The 20,676-nt window shown below is 39.9% G+C and overlaps 1 protein-coding gene across 3 annotated transcripts in view; it reads right to left on the bottom strand.

Moving 5' to 3' along the window:
• GATB (glutamyl-tRNA amidotransferase subunit B) overlaps window positions 1-16,499 on the bottom strand; it is a 43,225-nt gene extending 26,726 nt beyond the window's left edge. Inside the window, exons 1-2 of one of the 3 annotated variants that reach the window (XM_027721674.2) lie at window positions 16,342-16,499; window positions 14,238-14,388 (exon numbers count right to left, since the gene is read on the bottom strand). In XM_027721674.2, the coding sequence (XP_027577475.2) occupies window positions 14,238-14,388; window positions 16,342-16,499 (309 nt within the window). Of the gene's footprint in view, window positions 1-438; window positions 743-14,237; window positions 14,389-16,341 lie in introns of those variants that run through there. The other 2 variants (XM_039379881.1, XM_039379880.1) reach the window with 2 other exon arrangements.
• Window positions 16,500-20,676: the final 4,177 nt, after the last annotated feature.

Here is a 20,676-nt window from a genome sequence, read left to right on the forward strand (position 1 = left end):
ACATATTCAATTTTGCTTGCCTTCAGTCACCATTAGATCTCTTTCCTTGTGTGGGTAGTTCTTACTCATCATTAAAGTTGTGGTAGCTATAAATCTGCAAAGCTTTAAGATGAAAAAACAAGCTGTTCAGTCATTTTGTCATACTACATAAGGAGATGTACACTGTTCTGGCTTGCTACTTTTGCAAATGTTCCAGTGCTTTTGAATCTTTGAGGGTACAAGAGACAAATCACAGTCAATGATAACTGACTTGTAACTAGCTGTCAGCTCATACTGGGAATTGGAAACACAGGGGATTTGCACTAGGGACTGCAGTGCCATTTCAGTAAAACACTTCAGAAAAACCGTAACCACAGAACTACAGTGAATTCATGAGTATCTACATATACCATAGATTTTAATACTTTGCTTGACTAGGATGAAATGAAGCACACTTACATGCTTTGCTAAACAGAATCCAAAAGACATCAATTGATTCCATGGCAAGTATACATGTTTCCAGTACCCAGGTAATCCATGGGATTAAGGTTCTTGCAGAATGCCACGTGATCGAAGACCCACAAAGGCCTTCACGAAGAAACAAAGGAGTTAAATGTGGTTTCTCACCAGGGACCCATCACTATCAGCACTACATCCTTGTACCTCCTCAGCAGGGTCAGGATCCAGATGAGAAAGAAAATTTCATTCCAAAAAGTACTGACAAGTTACATTGTCTTCAGATGTGCTCTCATTAATTTAACAGCTTGTTTAACTAACATCAAATAGATGAAACTGAAAAGGAAAAAAAGACTGAATTTGTTTTAGTACAACTCTTGACATGCTCACACTTCCAGCATTTTGAAACAGGAACAGAACTTTATCCATCCTGTTCTGCACTGTACAGCTGCCAAGAAGTCTACTTCCAGCAGGACCATTAAAGGGGCACATTATGCAAAAGAATGTACATGACTTCATCTGCATTGACCAGAACATAAAATAAATAATGTTTTATTCCACGTTTCTGACAGTATTTACTTTTTTAAATTCTCCAACCTGAATTCTGAAAACATATTAAGCAGCTGTACATTTCCCATGATCCCACATCTTCAGCTGGAAAATTACTCTCTTTGCTTTATTCATTTAGTATTTAAAAAATCAAAATAATAAGAGAGAATATGGGAAACTGTTACCGTAACAGAAACTTAAAAATTGCTTATACAGAAAAGAAATTAAATATTTAAGACATTTAACAAGGGAACTTTCAGATCTTTAGTGTAGCTATATATGGCTAACCAGAATACATCATCTGTTCAGGCATATTTTATTTATTAAAAAATTTAAAAGATACATAAAGCAAATTCTAAACGAGAAAAAAAGAACAATCTCCCTTTGAAATACTGATCCATGACAAAATGAACACAATTAGTCCTGACTTGTAATCTAAAGCAAAACTGGTGACTACGAAACATTTACTTTAGTAGCATAGCTGCAGCTCATTATATAGTAAGCACTCCTCTTGTCAACAATTAAATGCTTCCAGACAGTAAAGATATTTTTCTTTTTTTTTTATTGTTTAAGGAATTCTGTAATCATGCTAGTCAAAGTGATCATGGTTTAAAATATCATCATAGTTCTAAACACACAGGCAAATTTCCTCCTACTAAAGCCTTATGGCACAGTCCTGCTCAGCTTTACAAATTAGTGAGGACCATGCCAGTCAGTCCCTTAAAAACTGGTCACTGGAAACCCATTAAGGTTCCATAAGAACTGGTAAACTCAGAACACCACTGCAACGAAGCAGTGAACCAGTATCTTGCTACAATTCCTGATGGTGCAGGGGTTATGACTGACTGCAATCAGCAAACGAGACAAATCCCAAAGAGTCATAATCAGTCAGAGCTTCGTAGCACATTGTTCAAACACAGGTCGAGATTAGCTAATGATTACGCTACAAATACTGCCTTTGACCACTTGCTCTTCCATTTTTGTTTCAAACAGGGTTGAGTGTATCTTACTCATTGTCGTAAGGGATAACACTGTTGTGAGGTGAAGGAAATAATTCCCACACACATACTACTCATACCAGAGAGAACCTTTTGCACTACTGCTGATGAATCATTTTGGTGGCTCTAGGGAAAAACAGGCACAAAAATGTGACGTATTGATTATTTTTTATGTAGTATTTACTAAGCATTTAGATGACTGTAATGTGTATCTAGTCCCCAGATACTAGCCAAATCACTGTATATGCACCACTACTCATTCAACTTCCTATGCTACTCCTTTATCAATCTCTGTGGTGATAGAAGGCATTGCAAAGCAGATCTTTCCCACTATGGCATACTGAAATGTCTACCATGCCAATCTGCTTCCTCTGTCCTGTGTCACTTTAAAAGGGAAAAAACCCCAACGAGACGACTCTCTACTTCCTCAAAAATGAAAACTTATCTGTTTAATACTGCTTCATTTCTGAAGTGACTACTACTACCCATCCCAGTGATCAAGGCTGTGAGAACAAAGCAGAATTGTTTAAGCAAACTACTACTTTTCCTTCAAACAAGCCTGGCTTTTCAAATAATCTGCAGTGATAAACATCAATTCAGTATGTGAAATTTCCCATACTAATGACCTAGAATAAGTCCTCCAGCTTGTTTATGCAGTAGGCTGTTATTAAGTTGACAGCTTTGACTAGCACCAAAGATTTAAATTACTGGCTTGAACTGACAAGCTGCATGTCTGGTATGTTAGCAAAGTGTTGGCCTTGAAAGCAGGCTGTGTACTTCCTGCAATAGCTATGGACAAAACACAAGAGTCTATAAAGGCTTCTTCAGTATTTCTGGTCCTCTAAAATGGAAGCCTGCCTCCTAATATTTAAAAAAATCCTAGAGAGCTATCACAAAAAGCAATGTAAATTGTATTGGAAACTCATGAAAAACCTTACCAATGGCATCACAACAACAGCACCATTTCCCTTGTAGCTACCCTATTCTGCTAAAGCACCATGGTAACTGAGCGCTAAACAGCTCTTTCTTTAACAACAGGTTTACTCCTTATATTAATACATTAAAGAAAGATGGCATCCTTTTAGGTGAAGATATACATTTCTATATTTAGTAAATTAACATTTTTACATTTTAAAGAGGGTAGGTATGCATCTTCTTATTTTGCTAATGAGTATTATATAGAATATATAATTGGGAGGAAAAAAAGAAGAAACATCTAGATGTCTCTCCTGGAAAAAGTTTATTTTTGTTACCTTCTACCAAAAAAAAATTATTTTTGCAATAATGTTTGCACTCAGGTACCCTATATTACAGAACGAAGTACTGCTTGTACTAAAACCAGTAAAATCAAAGTAATTCCCCAGAAATTTTTAAAGGTTTTGATTCTAGGTCACACATTTTAATAAAGTAGATTTAATATTAATTGACTATCTTAAGACCTTCAGTCCTACTTACAATGATGAAAAAAATCAGCATTAATCAGATTAACTACAGGACTGTTTACCTAAAAAAACACTTAATCTTAGCTCCTTTTCATTCAAAGTAACAGCTGAAAGAAGGAGGTAGTGCAATGTACTCAGACAGCTCTCTGTAGACCAGGCAGTGATCTTTAGAAACCTCATCAGATATATCTAATCGTATTTCCCAGTACTCCCATTTCATATCACTCTGATTTTTATTTGCTTCCACTAATGGATATATTCAGTCTTACTATTCTTGCTGTGCTAAAAGTACCAGTTTGCTGCAATACATGGTTCTTTGAAGTGCAATCATAAGTTAAACTTCAAAATAAGCTACTCTTATATGTACTTAGTCCAAATGTAATTGTGGCTGTTCAGTCTGACACTGTAGATGAGTACTTCACTGCAGCATTCTGCCTTGGCATCCTCCCACACACAGAGAAGGGACTGACTGCCTTGTAGATATGCATGTACAGAATGTACATAATATAAATGAAGACCTGACCATTTCCCAAATGAGCCATTTATTTCAATAGGTTACAATGAGACTCCATCCCTCTAAGAATACAGTGAAAAGTTAAAAAACCAAGCCAACTAAATCTTGTCATTGTAAGGTCTGCAAAGAACTCACGTTCCAAAATCTGAGATCTCAAACTGCAGGTGGAATTTAAAGAGGCCAACTTCAGTTAAGGGTCTTCTGCATGTCAGTCCATCATCTACTTTACAGCATGTTTCCTGTTCCAATATGAACACTATGTTCTTACCCCAAAGGAAAAAGGCAAGACAGTAGAGGACAAAGCACTAAACGCTTCAAATTGAGATCTTAGATTAGCAGAAAGAGATTCCATCTTAAGAGAACAAAATGGCAACTGAGAATCTGAAAGAGCAAAGAAGATGGGGGGAGGGGCATTTAATGCATTTTTTAACTTTACCTTTTTTAACTTCACCTTTCCTACCAGTCTGGTACCAAAGCTATATGCTGTTATACAAACATTATTATTATTATTGCTGACCTTCTCTGATGGCAAAGTTGGCTTGTGGTGATGCAGCACGCATTGATTCAAGTTATATCTTAAAACCAGGCAGTTCTGACATTAAGAAGTACCCAGCTCCCAAACACATTACTTCATGTGTACTCAAAAGAATAAGAGGGCACACTTTCTCAAAGCTGAAGAGCTAACCTGAAAGCTTGCATCACGAGACTTAGAACTGGAGGAAGCACCTTCTAGTGTCAGTGATGACCAGAAAAATTCAGCAGCAGTAGGGAGAAATGCTGACCCCCGGGAGCAAGAAAAACAGGAAGGTAATACCAGATACAAAGCTATTTAAATAATGACACACTTATGGGTTTCTCAACCCACAGGGAGTTGCTAAAAGAAACACAAGAGGAAAAATCCATTCAGACCACTGTGTGGGCAAAGTGCTCAATGGTCTCAATAGAATAAATCTGTTCTCTGGGGTCATAGGAAAGCAGCCAATCCAGTGGCATTGCCCCAAACCACTGATCTTTGTATGTCAGATCCCAGCAGCAGCAGCTAAAAACAAAGTTCTACCATTCAGGACCAGTTCCAAGCAGGACAACCCACAGGGAAGACAGGACAATGCAATGGTGATACAGTGGTTCATGATATCCATAACCAAAAATTGTGCTTATATGATGTTACCATAAAGAAGTCCAGTATCTCTTGAACATCCAAGCCCTCCCTGTTGACAGCAGTCTTCTGCATCTGCCACATGGCTTTTTTTGACCTGCCATAAGGATACTCCTTCTTTTATGCTAGCTGAAATTTAAACCTTTACTAATGCTATCTGATCCAGGACAAGTTAAATACAGGAAGATCCAGTGAAAACATTGCACTGCTGCTGGAGGAAGTGGACTGAGCAATGGCTAAACCCTAAGTTACAGAACGTGATCAAATACAAAGTAAACAGGAGCCCTGAAGTGAACCTTCTCAGACCTTTTTTTTCCTACACTGAGCTCCACAAAAGAAGGCCAAAAAAGGCTTTTAAACAAGAACAACATCTGCCCTCTTCAACATAACAGAGATAATGTTTAACTTCTTAAATGGAGACAATTCAGAGCATTTAGGACCGAACAGGTTATAAACCAACCCCTGCCCTGCCCTGTTTATCCTTGCAGAGCCTTTGCTTGTAGTCTTGGTGGAAGTCAGCTCTCTGGTTTTCCAGTTGTAACAAATTCTGACCTTTGATACACATTGACTGTCATTTTCTATTATTTCTAAGTTTTGGCTATCTGCCCACTGCTCCTTCTTGCAATCTTTGTGTATCTGTGAGCTCACACTAGATACATGCTGAACTCCCAGCCTTTCCTCCAACTCCCTCGTTCCTTTTTTTCTCCAACTGCTGTCTCCTGAAATATGCTTATTTGTTCCTCAGAAAGGTAGCCACCTTGCCCTGCAGGCTGACTTAGCTCTCTTAAGTGAGCACAACATACAAATGGGAGTAAACCAGAAGTGGTCTTTCACACGTTGATACAAGAATTCATTGATTCAGGAAAACAATATGCGACAGGTCTTGCAAAGAGCTATTAAGAAAGCAAACTAAAAAAGTTGTTCTGGAACAGCAGAATCAACAGAGAATAATCTCCTCTGAATAACGTCCCTAGTTTGTTTTACATAAGCAGTGACCCAAAACTCTCTCCTCCACGATTTCCCCATCTTCTTGTCATTTCATCAAACATCCCAAAATGAGTATCATGTGTCATAAATATCTGAAGAGTAGCAGGCCAAATAAAGCTGACATCAGTGGGGAGATTCAATCAATAATTTCCTCTTCATATGCTTGCTAATACATTCACAAAAAACGTCTACAAGCCTAAATCTTTTTGGAGGCAAATTTGGCTGAACTTGGCAGCAAAATTGCAAAATTAGTGTTTCTGTATAGAAAACAATGGTCCAAGTGGCAAAATCCACACATGTAACTAATAAACACCCCTTGCAGAAGTTTACATAATCCTCTCAAAATCAAATACAGTCATGTTTAAGGTGGCAAGGTGACTGATAATCAGAGAGAACACGAAGAAGTTAATTTTACCCCAGGAACCAATTACAGCCTAATTGCACCAAGATAAGTTTTAAACAAAATACATAAACCTGACAGCTATGCAACATTATACTCAAGACAGCTAATCATGAAGAGAACAAAGACCCCGTCTACCATTATCTGTTATTATTGTTGGACAACGCTTTCCTAAATACCTTTCAATGAAAAAAATCTTGAAAAAAAATTGTTAAGAAAAAGAATGAAGCAGCAAGATGTCAGTTTGCAAAGTTAAGACACTAAGAAATTGGTGGAATCATGAAACTTTTGATTAAGAGAGCACTACTTACATACACATATACACAATATACCACCTTGGATTTCCTGAAAGGGGGTCACCTGGAACTAGACTGTCTACATACCGTGAAAAAATTAAATAAAATCAAACATTTAAGGAAGCCAGAGCATGTATAGTGACTCATAACAGAAGTAACAGAAATTTGTACCAATAAATCCCCTCACAGGTCCAACTTTGAGAAATTGCCAGCCCACGGAGAAAAGCTACTGCAAAAAGCTGGTGTGCATTTCAGCAGCAATTTCCAACTGAATTCAGAAGGAAGGGACACTGATATGTCCAGTTGTCATGTAATGGTTGTGCTGTCCAAAAGTATCAAAGATGGCACAATAACTGCAGTAACAGAACTGTGTGAAAGGAAGAAAACAAGATACTGCAAACTCCTGCTCCCCACGACAAAGTAGAAAAATACCCATGTAAAGCAAAAGGTAAAGCAATAAAAAAACCCCACAAAACAAGGTAAGAGAAAATATATAGATAACAGCACTGAAGGATCTACTGAAATAAGTGACAGTAAGATGTTTTATCAGCTCAATGCCATTTTAACTGGCAAGTTTACATCAGCCAGAGGGACCTGTTAAGGGTGAACAGGAGAGCCCACAAGAATAAGAAACTGGGAGAGAGCTCAACAGTTACCAAGGTGCTAAGGAGACAAAGGACTATATGAATTGTAAACCTTGACGTAAAGATTAAAACACACAGAATGAGTCTCAGAAATACACACGAATACATGAGACACAGCAAAAAGCAAGAGAAAACGTTACAGGGGACTCTTTCAAAGCTTGAGAGAAGAGCAACAACTGTCATCAAATACTTCAAAGCACAAGAGCAGAGACATCTCCAGGAAAAATGGTCTACAGTTAAGCATGAAATAAAGTTGAGCTAAGCAACTGCAGTGACTGAGGAAACCACTTCTCAGAGGGCAGTGAAGGAGGTGAGTTCCACAGGTAAACCCGGGGCTGTGAATGATCCTATGAAAGGCAAAGAAAAAGAATGAGGAACAACCCACACCATAACGCAGTCCTGAAAGGCACCTGAAGCCAGCCTGCCTCATCTTTCAAAGACCTCTTCTGACCAGCACAACAGCTTTGAACTGATTAATAGCTTGAAATCAAGTAGGTAGGCTTTAATCTATCATGAACTCAGAAATTTCAGGATCTATGAACTGCAAAGGCATCCTCAGGGAGCAACGACTTGAAAGCCTATTTCACTTCCCTAGTTTTTTTTCTAAATTATGTGGGATTTCCTTTACAGAGGCTTTCTGAAACTGCAAGTCCAGCAAGCCGGAACTGTGTGAACAACAATGCATCGCAAACCCAAATATTATCAGTAAAGAAAGGACTGCAACAGAAAGGTACCATCAATTTCTAAGAAAATATCTCCTTTTCCCTAAATACAGTTACTGCAGTTTTACTGAAATAAACAACAAACAGTTTAAGTGAACCTAGACGTAAGTAAATGGTTTAAAAAAAGTAGGAATTCGCTTTTCTCTTCAGGCAGTGCCACTAACTTATTTTTAGAGGAGAGCAACAACCCAGGCATCACGTGGTTTCAAAGAATAGAAGAAAATTTATATAGTGGAAGCTAAACCAACATGCATACAACAATCAGAAGATTGGGCAGTTCCCCATCAAAAGGGCATACAATTTAAACTGTAGTCATCAAAAGTCACACTAAGAAGCAAAGTTTTTTTCAAAACAAAGTAGTATAAGAAGGGAGTAAATTCACATGCATGCCAGCAGGAATGTCAAAACAAAACTGCAAGCACATGTTGGTAAAGTAGTTGCTGCAACCTCCAGATTTAACAGGCACAGGATATCAAAAAATCTAGTTTCAAGCTGTAAAGTATAGATTCTGGTCTAAATGCTGTTTCTGTTCCCATATGAATAGCTGACAGATCCACCAAAATCTCACACAAACCTCTGAGTGCTTTTGAAAGCAAATGCATCAGATAAATCCCATACATTGTGATGAATTGTACATGTTTTTAAAGTCTGATAATCTGTCACCCAAAACATCTGGAAAAACGCTGGGTATCTGCCACTGACAAGAACAGATGGATGCAGTGTCACTATAGGAAATACCCTTTACAATCCCAAACTGGGTACTAGCCCTGTCCCATCCCTGGGCAGCAGTACAGCATCGCAAGGCGTGGAAGGCAACAGCAAAACACGCGTGCTCTCAGCTACTGCGCAGAGCTGCACTGACATTCGTCACCTTTGGAGAAGCCCGAGTTTGGAGTTGCCAGTGGTGCAATGCCAGAAGGAACATGGGCTGATATCAAGCTGCTCTAGCACCACTCTCTTCCATGAAAAGGCATATCCAGTTGCCTGACTGTCATTATACAAGTGAGAGAAGACAAAGCAGGACCAAAATGTGTCCCTCTATACTGTTTACAGAGGGGAAATTAAACGAGTTAAAAACAAGAGGATATGAAAATTGAGTACAAGATAGCAGCAATGAGCGAGTTGTCAGGCCCTTGATGTCCAGTGGAACAGGAAAAAATTATATATTCAGATAAAGCCATGCATCTCATGATACTCTACAGGAGTGTTTAACACAGATCTTACTCTGTTTCTTCCAAGGTCAGAGGGTATTTATCTTTTCTTCATTAAAAAAAGAGATTGTTCATTACCGGGTGTTTCTGAAAACTCGCAAAAAAGGATAAAACAGATGCTGTTCACACTGTGAAGAAAATGAAATTCAAATGCATGAGAAGGTATTAAAAAATTCAAAATACTTAAGACTGTAGGGCTAATATTCATTCAAATCTTATTAATTTAAACCTTGGTTATGTAAATCCTAGATTATTTCTTTGTACACTTGCCTACAAAGGACTGCCTACAATAGGATCATGCTTTCACTCCTGTCATGCAAGAGACATAAGTAAAACATGCAACAAAGACTAAGCACAGACAAAAAGGTTTCAGCCTTTAGCTGCTAGATCTACTATCTTATTTCCGTGTCTGAGCTACAATTAACCTTTAGTCAGCTACCTCAATCATGACAATAGATAACCATGGATTCCCTTTCTGTGAGCCTAATCTTAGTTTTAAAAACCTTTATAAAAACCCTTAGAATTTTCAAAAAGGCTGAATCAGACTGGGGGTGCAACCATCTTCATGGATCCACAGAAGAATTTTAGTTCAGTCTGCAGGTGTGATGCACTACTTGCTACCACATATAGCATAATACTTCCTCTGAAGACACCAAGCTGAGATCACTGCTGAGTCCATTCACAAGGTAAAAAAACAGGCCTTTGCACATTTCATTACATGAAATGTAATGTTTGTAGTCTGATATAGTCCCAAAGAAGGGACAGCCTTATAGTAATTTGAGTAAGATGCTGTCTGGTCTGGTGGTGAGGGGCTTCATCATCACAGGGCACAAAAAGTGTGCTCAGTACCATGGGTTTTGCCATTCAGTCTCACTACTTCCAAATCTACTTTTTTAATCAAAGATGTGCCACATCAGTCAGTTTCAGTTGGTCAGTCTTACTTTAGTGCCCAAAGATCACGGAGCCAACGGAAATGATGCTAAGGCACATGGAAAATAATGAGGTGATTGGTGACAGACAATAAGACTTCACTAAGGACAAACCGTGCCTGATAAATTTGGTGGCCTTCTACAAAAGGGTTACAGCATTGGTGGATAAGGAAAGAGAAACTGACACCATCTACCTGGACTTGGGCAAAGCATCTGACACTGTCTCACATGACATCTGGTCTCTAAACTTGAAAACCATGGATTCAGCAGATGGACCACTCAGTGCAAAAGGAATTGGCTGGGTAGTCACACTCAAAAAGTTGCAGTCAACAGTTTGCTGTCCAAGTGGAGACCAGTAAAGAGTGGTGGTTCTTCAGGGGTTGGTACTGGGACAAGTGCTGTTTAAAGTCTTTGTCAGTGACATGGACAGTGGGATCGAGTGCTCCCTCAGCAAGTTCACTGACAACACCAAGCTTTGTGGTGTGGTCAACAGGCTGGAGAGAAGGGATGTCATCCAGAGGCCTGAGAGGTGGGGCTGCTGAAACCTCATGAAGTTCAACAAGGCCAAGTGCAAGGTCCTGCACTTGGGCCAGGACAATCCCAAGCACCAAAACAGGCTGGGCAGAGAATGGATTGAGGGCCAAGAATGGATTAAGAGCAGCCTGGAGAAGAAGGACTTGGGGGTGTTGACTGATGAAGCTCAACATGAGCAAGCAATGTTCATTTGTAGCCCAGAAAGCCAACCATGTTCTGGGCTCCATCAAAAGCAGTGTGGTCAGCAGGTTAAGACAGTTGATTCTCCCACACTACTCCACTCTTGTGAGACTCTACCTGGAGCACTGTGTCAGGCTCCAGGGCCTGCAACACAACAAAGATGTGGACCTGCTGGAGCAAGTCCAGAGAAAGGCCATGAAGGTGACCAGAGGGCTGGGGGAGCTCTCCTATGAAGACAGGCTGAGAGAGTTGGGGGTGTTCAGCCTGGAGAAGAGAAGGCTCCAGCGAGACCTCACAGTAGCCTTCCAGTACCTAAAGGGGGCCTACAAGAGAGCTGGAGAGGGACTTTTTACAAGGGCCTGTAATGATAGAGCATGGCTTTAAACTGATAGAGGGCAGGTTTAGATTAGATGTTGGGAAGAAATTCTTTACTGTGAGGGTGGTGTTGAGGCACTGGCACAGGTTGCTCAGAGCAGCTGTGGATGCCCTATCCCTGGAATTGTTCAAGGCCACGTTGGACGGGGCTCTGAGCAACCTGGTCTAGTGAAAGGTATCCCTGTCCACGGCAGGGGAGCTGGAATTAGATGATCTTTAAGGTTCTTTCCACTCAATCATGGTCCTTTCCATGATTCTGTGATTCTATAATAATTATTTTCTGTCTCACGCCAAATAGGAGTGCACCCGCATAGCTCTTCTTGCTTATAGCTGTATCTCAGAGGCACTTTATGAGCACAGCACAGTGGAATGGTCATGACACTAACACTGTGATGGTCCTCCTAAGGCCTACTTGCAGCAGGAGCATAAAATAAGCTGTGTTAACATTATAGGAAGAAAATATGAAGAGGAAAGATGGAGGACAGCTAAATACATTCTTCTAATTTCACCCCTCCTGAGTAGAGCACAGCAAAGGCTCACGCCTACACTCATTAGTGACCCAGTAATGTATGGTAACCAGAAAAGCTCCCCTGTGCTAATAGCACCATTATTTCTGGTCCCATTGAGAAGTGGCAAATACTAGCACAACTGTCTATCAAAACCATCTTGTGGTCACACAGTAAATTTAATCCCTGTGACAATGAAATCTGTCCCTACAGTTCTCAGTTTAAAACAGCAATTATTCTCTGCTAGGGACAGCACAATTACTGTATAAAAACTTCCCTCCTATTTTTTCCATTTCTCAACAAAACAGAGTCCAAAGGAAAGGCCAAATATTTACCTTCTAAGTAGTCTTGTTAGGCAGTAACCTAGTAACATTTGTTAAAACGATTTTTGTTTGTTTGCTTTTTTTTTACAAATACTTTGAATTTTCAAAAATGACCTTCCATCTCTCAAAATGCCTCAAAATCCAATTCTTCTTTAGATACTACTGCCATATAAAAGTTTACACATGGAAAACAAGCCCAACTGATCCCAGAACAAACACTGGTCTCTGACCAGTGCAAGTACAATGGGAAAATAAAGCTATGACTACTGACTGGATTTTGCATCACATTCCAACATGCAGGAACGTGTATTTCGTAACATTCACTTTCAACTCTATGTTCACTAATACTACACTAATAAAAATATTTCTTCTCTTTGTATAGATAAAAGCAGTTGGTAGAACCTAACGCAGCATCACCACTTTCAAATGAACCTAACCGTCCTGGCTTTTTTGCTTTTCAGGTGTAGTTATATTCTCTACCGAAGCCCCCACGTACTGGGGGTTTCTCGCAAAGGTCATAACAAGCCTCATTTTAAAGCACTTTTAATAAAGGAAAAAGACACACACATACACACCACCCTTAATAGTAACATACAGAAAAATTAAGCTCTTCATAAACACTAACTTTTCTTCACTCAAGAACAGCTTTTCTACTCGACTAAAGATAAGCATTAGACAATTTAAGAGGATTTCTGTGCATTAACAGAAGGTTAAGTAGATGGTCTAAAACCACAATCTTGAACTCTTTTATATTTTGTGACTACCTAACCTAGCTCTGCCCCAAATGAAAGGAACTCATTTTCTGTCTTTAAGTCTAGATTCTTTTAAAACCAAATGATTGCGTAAGATTCACACTATCTCTGCAAAGTTTCCAGAATTTCCATATAGTTAGGTCTGAAACTCAGCCCTGAATTGCCACTGTGACCAGACTGAAGCCTAAATTTTATCGACATCTAAACTTCACTTCCTTAGTTTTCAATACCTTTGCAAATACAGAATGAAAATATCAAATAATTTCCCTTTTTAAGGATCACATGACATATACTGAGACTCTAGAAATTCAGCCATAAGTTAATCCTCAGTTTCAGAGTATTATTTAAGGCTGTTTTATGGTGATGAAAAGCTTTCACTAGATTAAAAAAATACATATCTGCAACTGGAATTCAAACCTCCACTCTAATGCATATACTCAGTGAAATGCTTCTGCATTAAATAATTAGACCCCATTATAGTCTCTGCATGCTTGTTGCATGTGGCAATAGTAAGTCTATTCAATATTTATTTTCACTGTATAGCAAGAGGTTATGTTATAATTTTTTAACCATTAATTTTTTATTAAACTTGTTAAATTCTCAGAGAATTCTAGAGCAGTACTGTCATAGCCATCACGGTTATAATTAAGCTGTGAATTCAAACACTTATTATGTTTGCACTAATAAACCTCATTGCTAAGTGCTAGCTAGCTATTCTGACCTATTATTCCACAATGTCTCACAGAGATTACTTTTTTAATAATTGCTTTGCTCTGGAAATAGCAATGGTTTACACTTTCCTAAGTCAGAGACTTTCTACTTAGGAAGCAAAGTACCTCCATAGTGAGACATTCCAAACGGCGAATGACAGCTACATAAACAAACATATGGCAAAGTAACATCAAATGGCCACTCAGAAATCTAAGATATTCTTCTCTCATAGGGCTTTAAGCATCTCTCATATTTAAGGAATTTCCTGTGTGGCATACTAACCAAATACACCCCCTCTGGCCTCAGAGAAATACTGCGATTCATTCAGCATGTTGAAGACACTCCTAATTTTTTTCCCTTGCAGAGGATATCAAGTATCTGTGGCAATAACCAGGGAGTGAGGAAATTGAAAAGAAACTGTACTAGGCATCTCAGGTTATCAAACAACCAGAAATTAGACAACTAGGTGAAAGCAGCTCCATAGTCAAATCTTGGGAAGAATAAAATATTAGAAACATATGCAAAGTTGTCTGACATTAATCCTGACATAAATTAAACTGTAGCTTAACTTACTGGTAAAGTTCCTGGTAAAGAAGCATCAAAGAAAGACACCAAAGAGTTAGGAGGTGCTGCAAACTGGACTTGGGAACCAGAGAAAAGTTTTGAGTTGGAACTGATCTGTGCATGAATTTCCAGACCCACGACTGGTACCCATGGAGCAAGACTGAAAAGGAAAGAAGAGGAGGGAAAAACAGTTTAAATACAGATGACATTAAAACCCACAAACACCTAGAAATACAAGAATTAAAAACTCCTCATTTATTAACAAAAATTAAAATGTAATTGTAAAAATATTGTAAATGATGTTGCAAATACATCTACAGTGTAATGGAAAAAGTTGTGCTGCAATACTGCAGAAATGAGACTACTTGACAATATATGGGGGGACTATATGGCAAAGTGTCTTCATTATACGCAAAAAAGAATGTAATAAAAAAAGGAAATGTAATGGTTTGAAACTTTTAATTTTTCCTTACATGAGAAATCTCAGAGAAATTAATGAGGCACACTTGCATGCTGGATGAACCCTAATTTGGTGCCTCATGAAAATCACAAAATCATCATAAATATGAATTACTTCTCAGGTAGTTTGATAAATCTCCAACAGACAGGTGGCATAATAAATTATGTATTCTTTGCCAGCTAGTCACTTGCATGCTGGGAAAGGTGGCTCTCCAGAGCAGCGTTAGCAGTATATTAGCATAAACATTAGTAATCTGGTAAGAGAGAAATCATCATTTCAACTAGAGAGCTACTATTCTCTGAGCGTATTCCACAGAATAAAGCTTCTCCATATTATCTAAAAAGTAATTGCAATTCTCACATCCATAACCTTTATATGGACAAGAGGAAAAGGTCACCTTTACAGTATGAATTGTTTGACAGTTTTTCTAAGTAATTATCTGGCCTTGTACAAATGAAGTGGCACAAATAATATTTCAGTGATGAAATCACATTTCTATGGCAGAATACTTCAGCAGCACGAGTACCCAGATAGCTACAGGAGATAAGCAAGCTATGAAAAAACATCAAACAAATACATCAAGTACAGTGTTCCTTCCAAAGGTGAACATAATACATTACCAGGATTTTAGTTCTCCATCTGCCCTTCAACAGCAGAGGACATCCCTACAAACACCAAACTAGTGATGCAGGTGTCACTTATATCACTGCTTTAAGTATAATAATATTATCATAAAAGATTAAGGTTCAGGTGCCTAAAGGAGCGAATACATTTTCTTTCACCAAAACACAGTATTTGCTTTGGTGTTTTCAACTATCTATAAAAATGCTTCAAGGTCTAGAGAAAAATGTAGGGCTTTTTCAAATTTTGGAGACAAATTCATTTCATTGTTTCAAGCATTCTTCAGAAATGCATCTCCATCATATCTTGACATTAAAAATTACACCAGGCTTCGCTTAATCAGTGTCTTGGCTTACACTCAGAGGAAAAGGCAGGTGCTGCAGTCAGCCCTCGAGTCCTGCTAACAACGCTGATAAGAAGCGTGAAGCTTCACCCATGTTTGTTCCAGGATTATGTTTCTGAGTGTCTCTAAACAATCAGCAGCACGCTTATGCCGGTGTCTGCGCAACTTTCATGAGGTGATCAGCTGTGCAGAGAAAAACCTCTGGCTCACCAAAGAACAGCAGAACTTGTTTATGCCGTAACTTTCATTTGCACCAGGAATGAAACGCACGCTGCCCAAAGTCTCACAATCCCGCACTGGGGCAGACAGCCTCCTCTGGACCAGCACGACCCCTGAAACCACGCTCGGGAGCGCTGGTGCAGCCCTCGCTGCTCACACTCCGCACACGCGGGTCCTCCCGCGCCCGAGCCGCGGGCTCTTATCGCAGCCGAACGTGCCAGAGGGCCACGGCCCCGCTGCCGCGGCAACCACTGTGTGGGCTCTGGGGAGGGGTGCGACACGAACACGCGTTCACAAGGTGCTGCCAGCCACCTGCAAGCTGTACACGCATTACTCCGCTCAGAAGAGCACCTAGCCCGGGACCTGCCCCTGTCACCGCCGCTCCCGTGCCCCCACCCTGCGGCTCCACCCGGAGGGCGGGATGCCCTAGGGGGGATCCACCTTCACCCGCCCCTCTCCCGGCACCGTACCCGCTCTTCCCCGCTGGCACCGCCTCGACTCTCGCATTACAGGCGACAGCCCGCTGCCCGCGGGGAAAAGGACTTAGAGCGGGCCCGGGCACCCCCCTGCCGTGCTGCCAGCCCCGGCGCCAGGCCCCGCCGCAAGCCCGCGCCGCCATGGCCGCCATGGCCCTGCTGACGGCACAGAGGCTCCCGAAGCGCCCCCTGGGAAATGCAGTCCGGGATGGCGGTGCGGAGCGGAGAGGGCGGACTACAACTCCCATCAGGCCGCTCGCCCTGGCGCCGCCAAAGATAACCGGGAATGCGGGTTGTGTGCCTCGTCTGGGAACGCCTGTCCCGGGAATGCTGAAGCTGGAGGCAGGCACTGCGTTCGCGACTCTCTTGTAGCTGTTGTTTGAAATGTCTTAGGCGGCTCAGGTCCTCACAGATGCCTGTGTGTGGTTTTCCTCTGGGTTCACGCTGGTACAAAACCAGCCGCTGTTTTATAGGCGGTAGTTTGCAATCCTTGGGCATCGAATGATAAGGTACCATACGGTTGAAGTCTTGGATCTTCTTGTGAACTGCAAGGTCCAGTCTCTGCAGGTCCACGGCAATAGAGAACGCTGTCCAGGGCAGATGCAAACACCTTAAATGTTTACACAGCTACGTGTCACAGACGACAAAATTAATGACCTTCCATCTTAAGACACGGGCCTGTGGAGCTTAAATGGGAATGAACATAAACTGTTGCTTATGTCATCTTTGCTCTATGTCATCTACTGCCAGCAGGAGTTGATCAGTCACAAACACGTGAGTGAGGCTGATTTCCTCCAGCAGAGGACAGTGGTGCACACAAGCACTTGACAGTATCTTGCAGCCCCTACACCCTCTTGTCTTCCCAAGCTCAGATACATCATGCTTAATGGTTCAGAATCATGTAGAATTTAATTTATCCAAATAAAAAAATGTTTTATAATTGATGTTCAAGAGCACTTATTTTCCAATATATTTATATTGTAAACAAGTTAAATTAACTGGAAGTTCTTTATAGAAAGAACCAGTTGAGAGATACCTTCAGCAGACACTGATCTGTAGTTTGTACAATATAACCTTGTTTTAATTAGTTTGTCATGTTCCTTTTCTTGGGGAATATCCCTCCCTTGTACAACAAAGTGTGACCAAGAAAAAATTCCTTTCCAGTAAAGAAGAAAGGGAGAGATCAGGTCATCTGGGACATGCGGTGGTGTCTGAAAGAACTGGAGTAACCCTTTTCCTTCTCTCCTGCTATAAACTTCTTCACATATGAGCTAACAATATAAGGCTGTGTAGCAGTCTTTAGGCCAATGAAATAGGTAAGAGTTTTTGATAATTCTGATATGACTTAGTGAGGGCCTATGCAAGGTATTGTGATGAAAAATGCATTTTAGGCTAAAGCTTTAGTGTATGATTGTTATTTCTGCAACGAATTTACTCTCTTTGCAACTGTCCTCCACAAACTCTGGATTTCATTGTTTTTTGATACTTTTTAGGGACTGGCAGGTCATTTTGACCCAGCTATGGAAACAGGTTCTGAATATAGCTCTAAAGTATTTCTACTGGTGTAAAAATGGTAGGTTTCACATTATGTGACTTCCTTTTAAGACTGTTATTATGATGTAATAGAAGATTTCATAAGTAGTGTCTAAGAAGTTAAACCCTTATGAATATTAAAATCATGTTACTTAAAGTCTTACTCTACCTTGATTGCACAGACTTCTGCCCTTTGCACATATTATTTAGAAGGGAGTAGACAATAGAGAGGGGTTGAAATCCACCCCAGACTATTCCTCTGGAACTTTTAGCTGTATTAGTTTTTGTATTAGATAGAGAGGAAGATTGGGAAGTACCACTGTTTGTGATTTAAATTGTCTCATTGCTATTTTAATTCCTTTTCCAGAAAAAAAATAATCCCATTAGAAAACCCTTTTCCTTTGCAGCCTTGTGCCGGTAACCCAGGAGGTAATAAATGAAAGCTCACACATCCATACACAGGAAGCTGGCCAATCACAGACAAGAAGGGCATAATTACCTTTCCCAGCAGCTTACTTTGAGGTAGAAAAGGCTACATATTTGTTCCTTATATACCCTGGGCAGCAGCTTCGACTTTGCAGTGTGTTTATAGATCATGCTGTGGCTTGGAATAGGAAAATAGCACTGCATAAAGAGTTGTGCAATGATAGTTCATTACTAACTATGTAGACTTATGTCTTAGAGAGGGTAGATCCAGGGGAGAGTTTGCTCTGAGTCGGAATTTCTATTGCTGTAAGAGTTTAACCAATGCCTGAGAGGAAATTGGAATTTTCTAGAGAACAAAAACCCAACAGTATGTCATTTAATCCATAAAGATGCAGTCTCTCCCATTTATTTGAAAGAAGATCCCTCTGAGTTTTAGTTTACAGGGTCTGAGCTTTAGACTCTGCTTTCTTGCAAGGCATACTTAGCACGCATACTTGGTCCTTTTGTGGACTGTGAGATCTCTTTTTAGTATAACAGGGAATGGGATATTCAGATTGGAGTGTTTGGAAGATACCTCACAGTCTGCCTGCAGTGTCTTATTTCAGCATGTGAAATAAGGAACTGGCAGGAACCTCTGCTAAGATTTTGAAGTGGAGGGTAGGACTTTTGGAAGAGTAGATCCATAGTGTACCAAATAATCAGACATCGGCCTACAGGAAAAAGTAATGAGGAGCATTGTTAAATTTGGAAGCAAAGTATGGTAAGGGATATTTTCAAACTTTTAGGCCCCTAAGATCACCTCTATACCTTGAAAGCCTTTTTTTAGCTACAGGTGTAAAGAGAGACATTTTCTTTTTTTTTCCTGCCACTTTCAATTAGTGAGGGCAATGATTTTCAGCCTGCATTGATTCAACTTGTTTAACTATTAATAATGGGGGATGACAGATGTACAAAATGTACAAAAAAATGTACCTGATCTCGCAGATTGGAAAAGGGTATTTCTACTGAATACAGGAAAGAGTATTTAGGGAGCTAATAGAGCTGCCTTCTATGATCTGCTGACTACATGTGCATGCATGTGTGCATGCATATGTGCAGTGATAGACTGGGTAATGTCAAGGGCCTCGTGGTTCGAGGGGTCTTGTATCGAAATGTGTTAATGTACAAAATGGCATCAATTTCCTACTTGAGAAGTAGTGCCATTTTATTTTATTTTATTTTATTTAGTAAAAGTGTTATTACTCATGAGTTGAAAATAAAGGCCAGACTCAGCTAGAAAAAAAACACCACAAGAAATATGTATGCAAAAGCAATTTCTATAAACAGTAAAGAAAATGAAGGTTACATACTGGTACTGATGCTACTGTAGAAGGTGAATTCACTATTCCTCAGAGGCTGTGTTGTTGAAGAGAACCTGTATCTCTGGTTCAGCCACGAGGAACTTGTTTATTACAGCCTTTCTGTACTTCTTTTCACCTAGTTTGTCTTGCCTGGGACTGCTGCAGTGTGCATTGACTACACCTGTGACTTGAATCAGGTGCTAGCCATCTTGAAAACTACTACTTAGGTGCAGAGTAGCTCCTTGTATCTCAGGACCCTGACTTGGAAGCAATGTGGTTAGTGGGCTTGTTGTAGCTGGGGTGCCTTACAATTCATTCTCCAAAGGCAGAGGCAGTGCTTGAGGAAGTTCTGTACCACTTAGCTTGTCTAATGGTGAGTACTACCCTAATCCTATTGTGTGATAAATTAAACTCTTAATTTTTCCACTATTATAGGCATAAGAGGACTTCCAAGTATATTGCTGCCATATTGTTATTGCATCTTGATTGAGTTATTAGAAAGTCTGTGTTATGAGACTATGCTACCTTTGGTATGATTTCTAGCTGCTTAGGGATTAATTTCTTTGGGTTGGAAATCAGCATGATTTACCTCCAGAGTGATCACTCCTTGTGATTTGGGCCTGTTTTAATACACAGTGTTTTCTAAATGCTTGAGTTGTAATTCAGGAATCATATCAGGTTTCTGTTTGGATATTGTTTGGTCTATAAGGAATATGTTATAGTGGGTTTTTTTCATACCATATTTTTCAGGCAGTGGAAACTGCATTTGGAAACAGCAGAGGCTAGACAAAAGCATCTAAATTTGAGTCCAGTAAGTTTATTGGATGAATCACATGTGTGTACTGTCTGTGATGATTATGCATAAGAAAGCGATTGATAATATTTCAGCTGATCTAAAATGTACTAATGCATTCTCTCTAGTTGTATTGGCACCTGCAAAAAAGCCTTTAAAATGTCTTTCCAGTCTTTAGTTTTCGTTTTCCTCTGTATAGTAAAGAACGTGGAAAGACAGAGGAAAAAGCACCTAGAA

This window comes from Pipra filicauda, unplaced genomic scaffold (genome assembly GCF_003945595.2).
Source record: "Pipra filicauda isolate LSUMZ 115617 unplaced genomic scaffold, ASM394559v2 scaffold17_size4572894_pilon, whole genome shotgun sequence".
In the NCBI taxonomy this organism is placed as follows: domain Eukaryota; kingdom Metazoa; phylum Chordata; class Aves; order Passeriformes; family Pipridae; genus Pipra; species Pipra filicauda.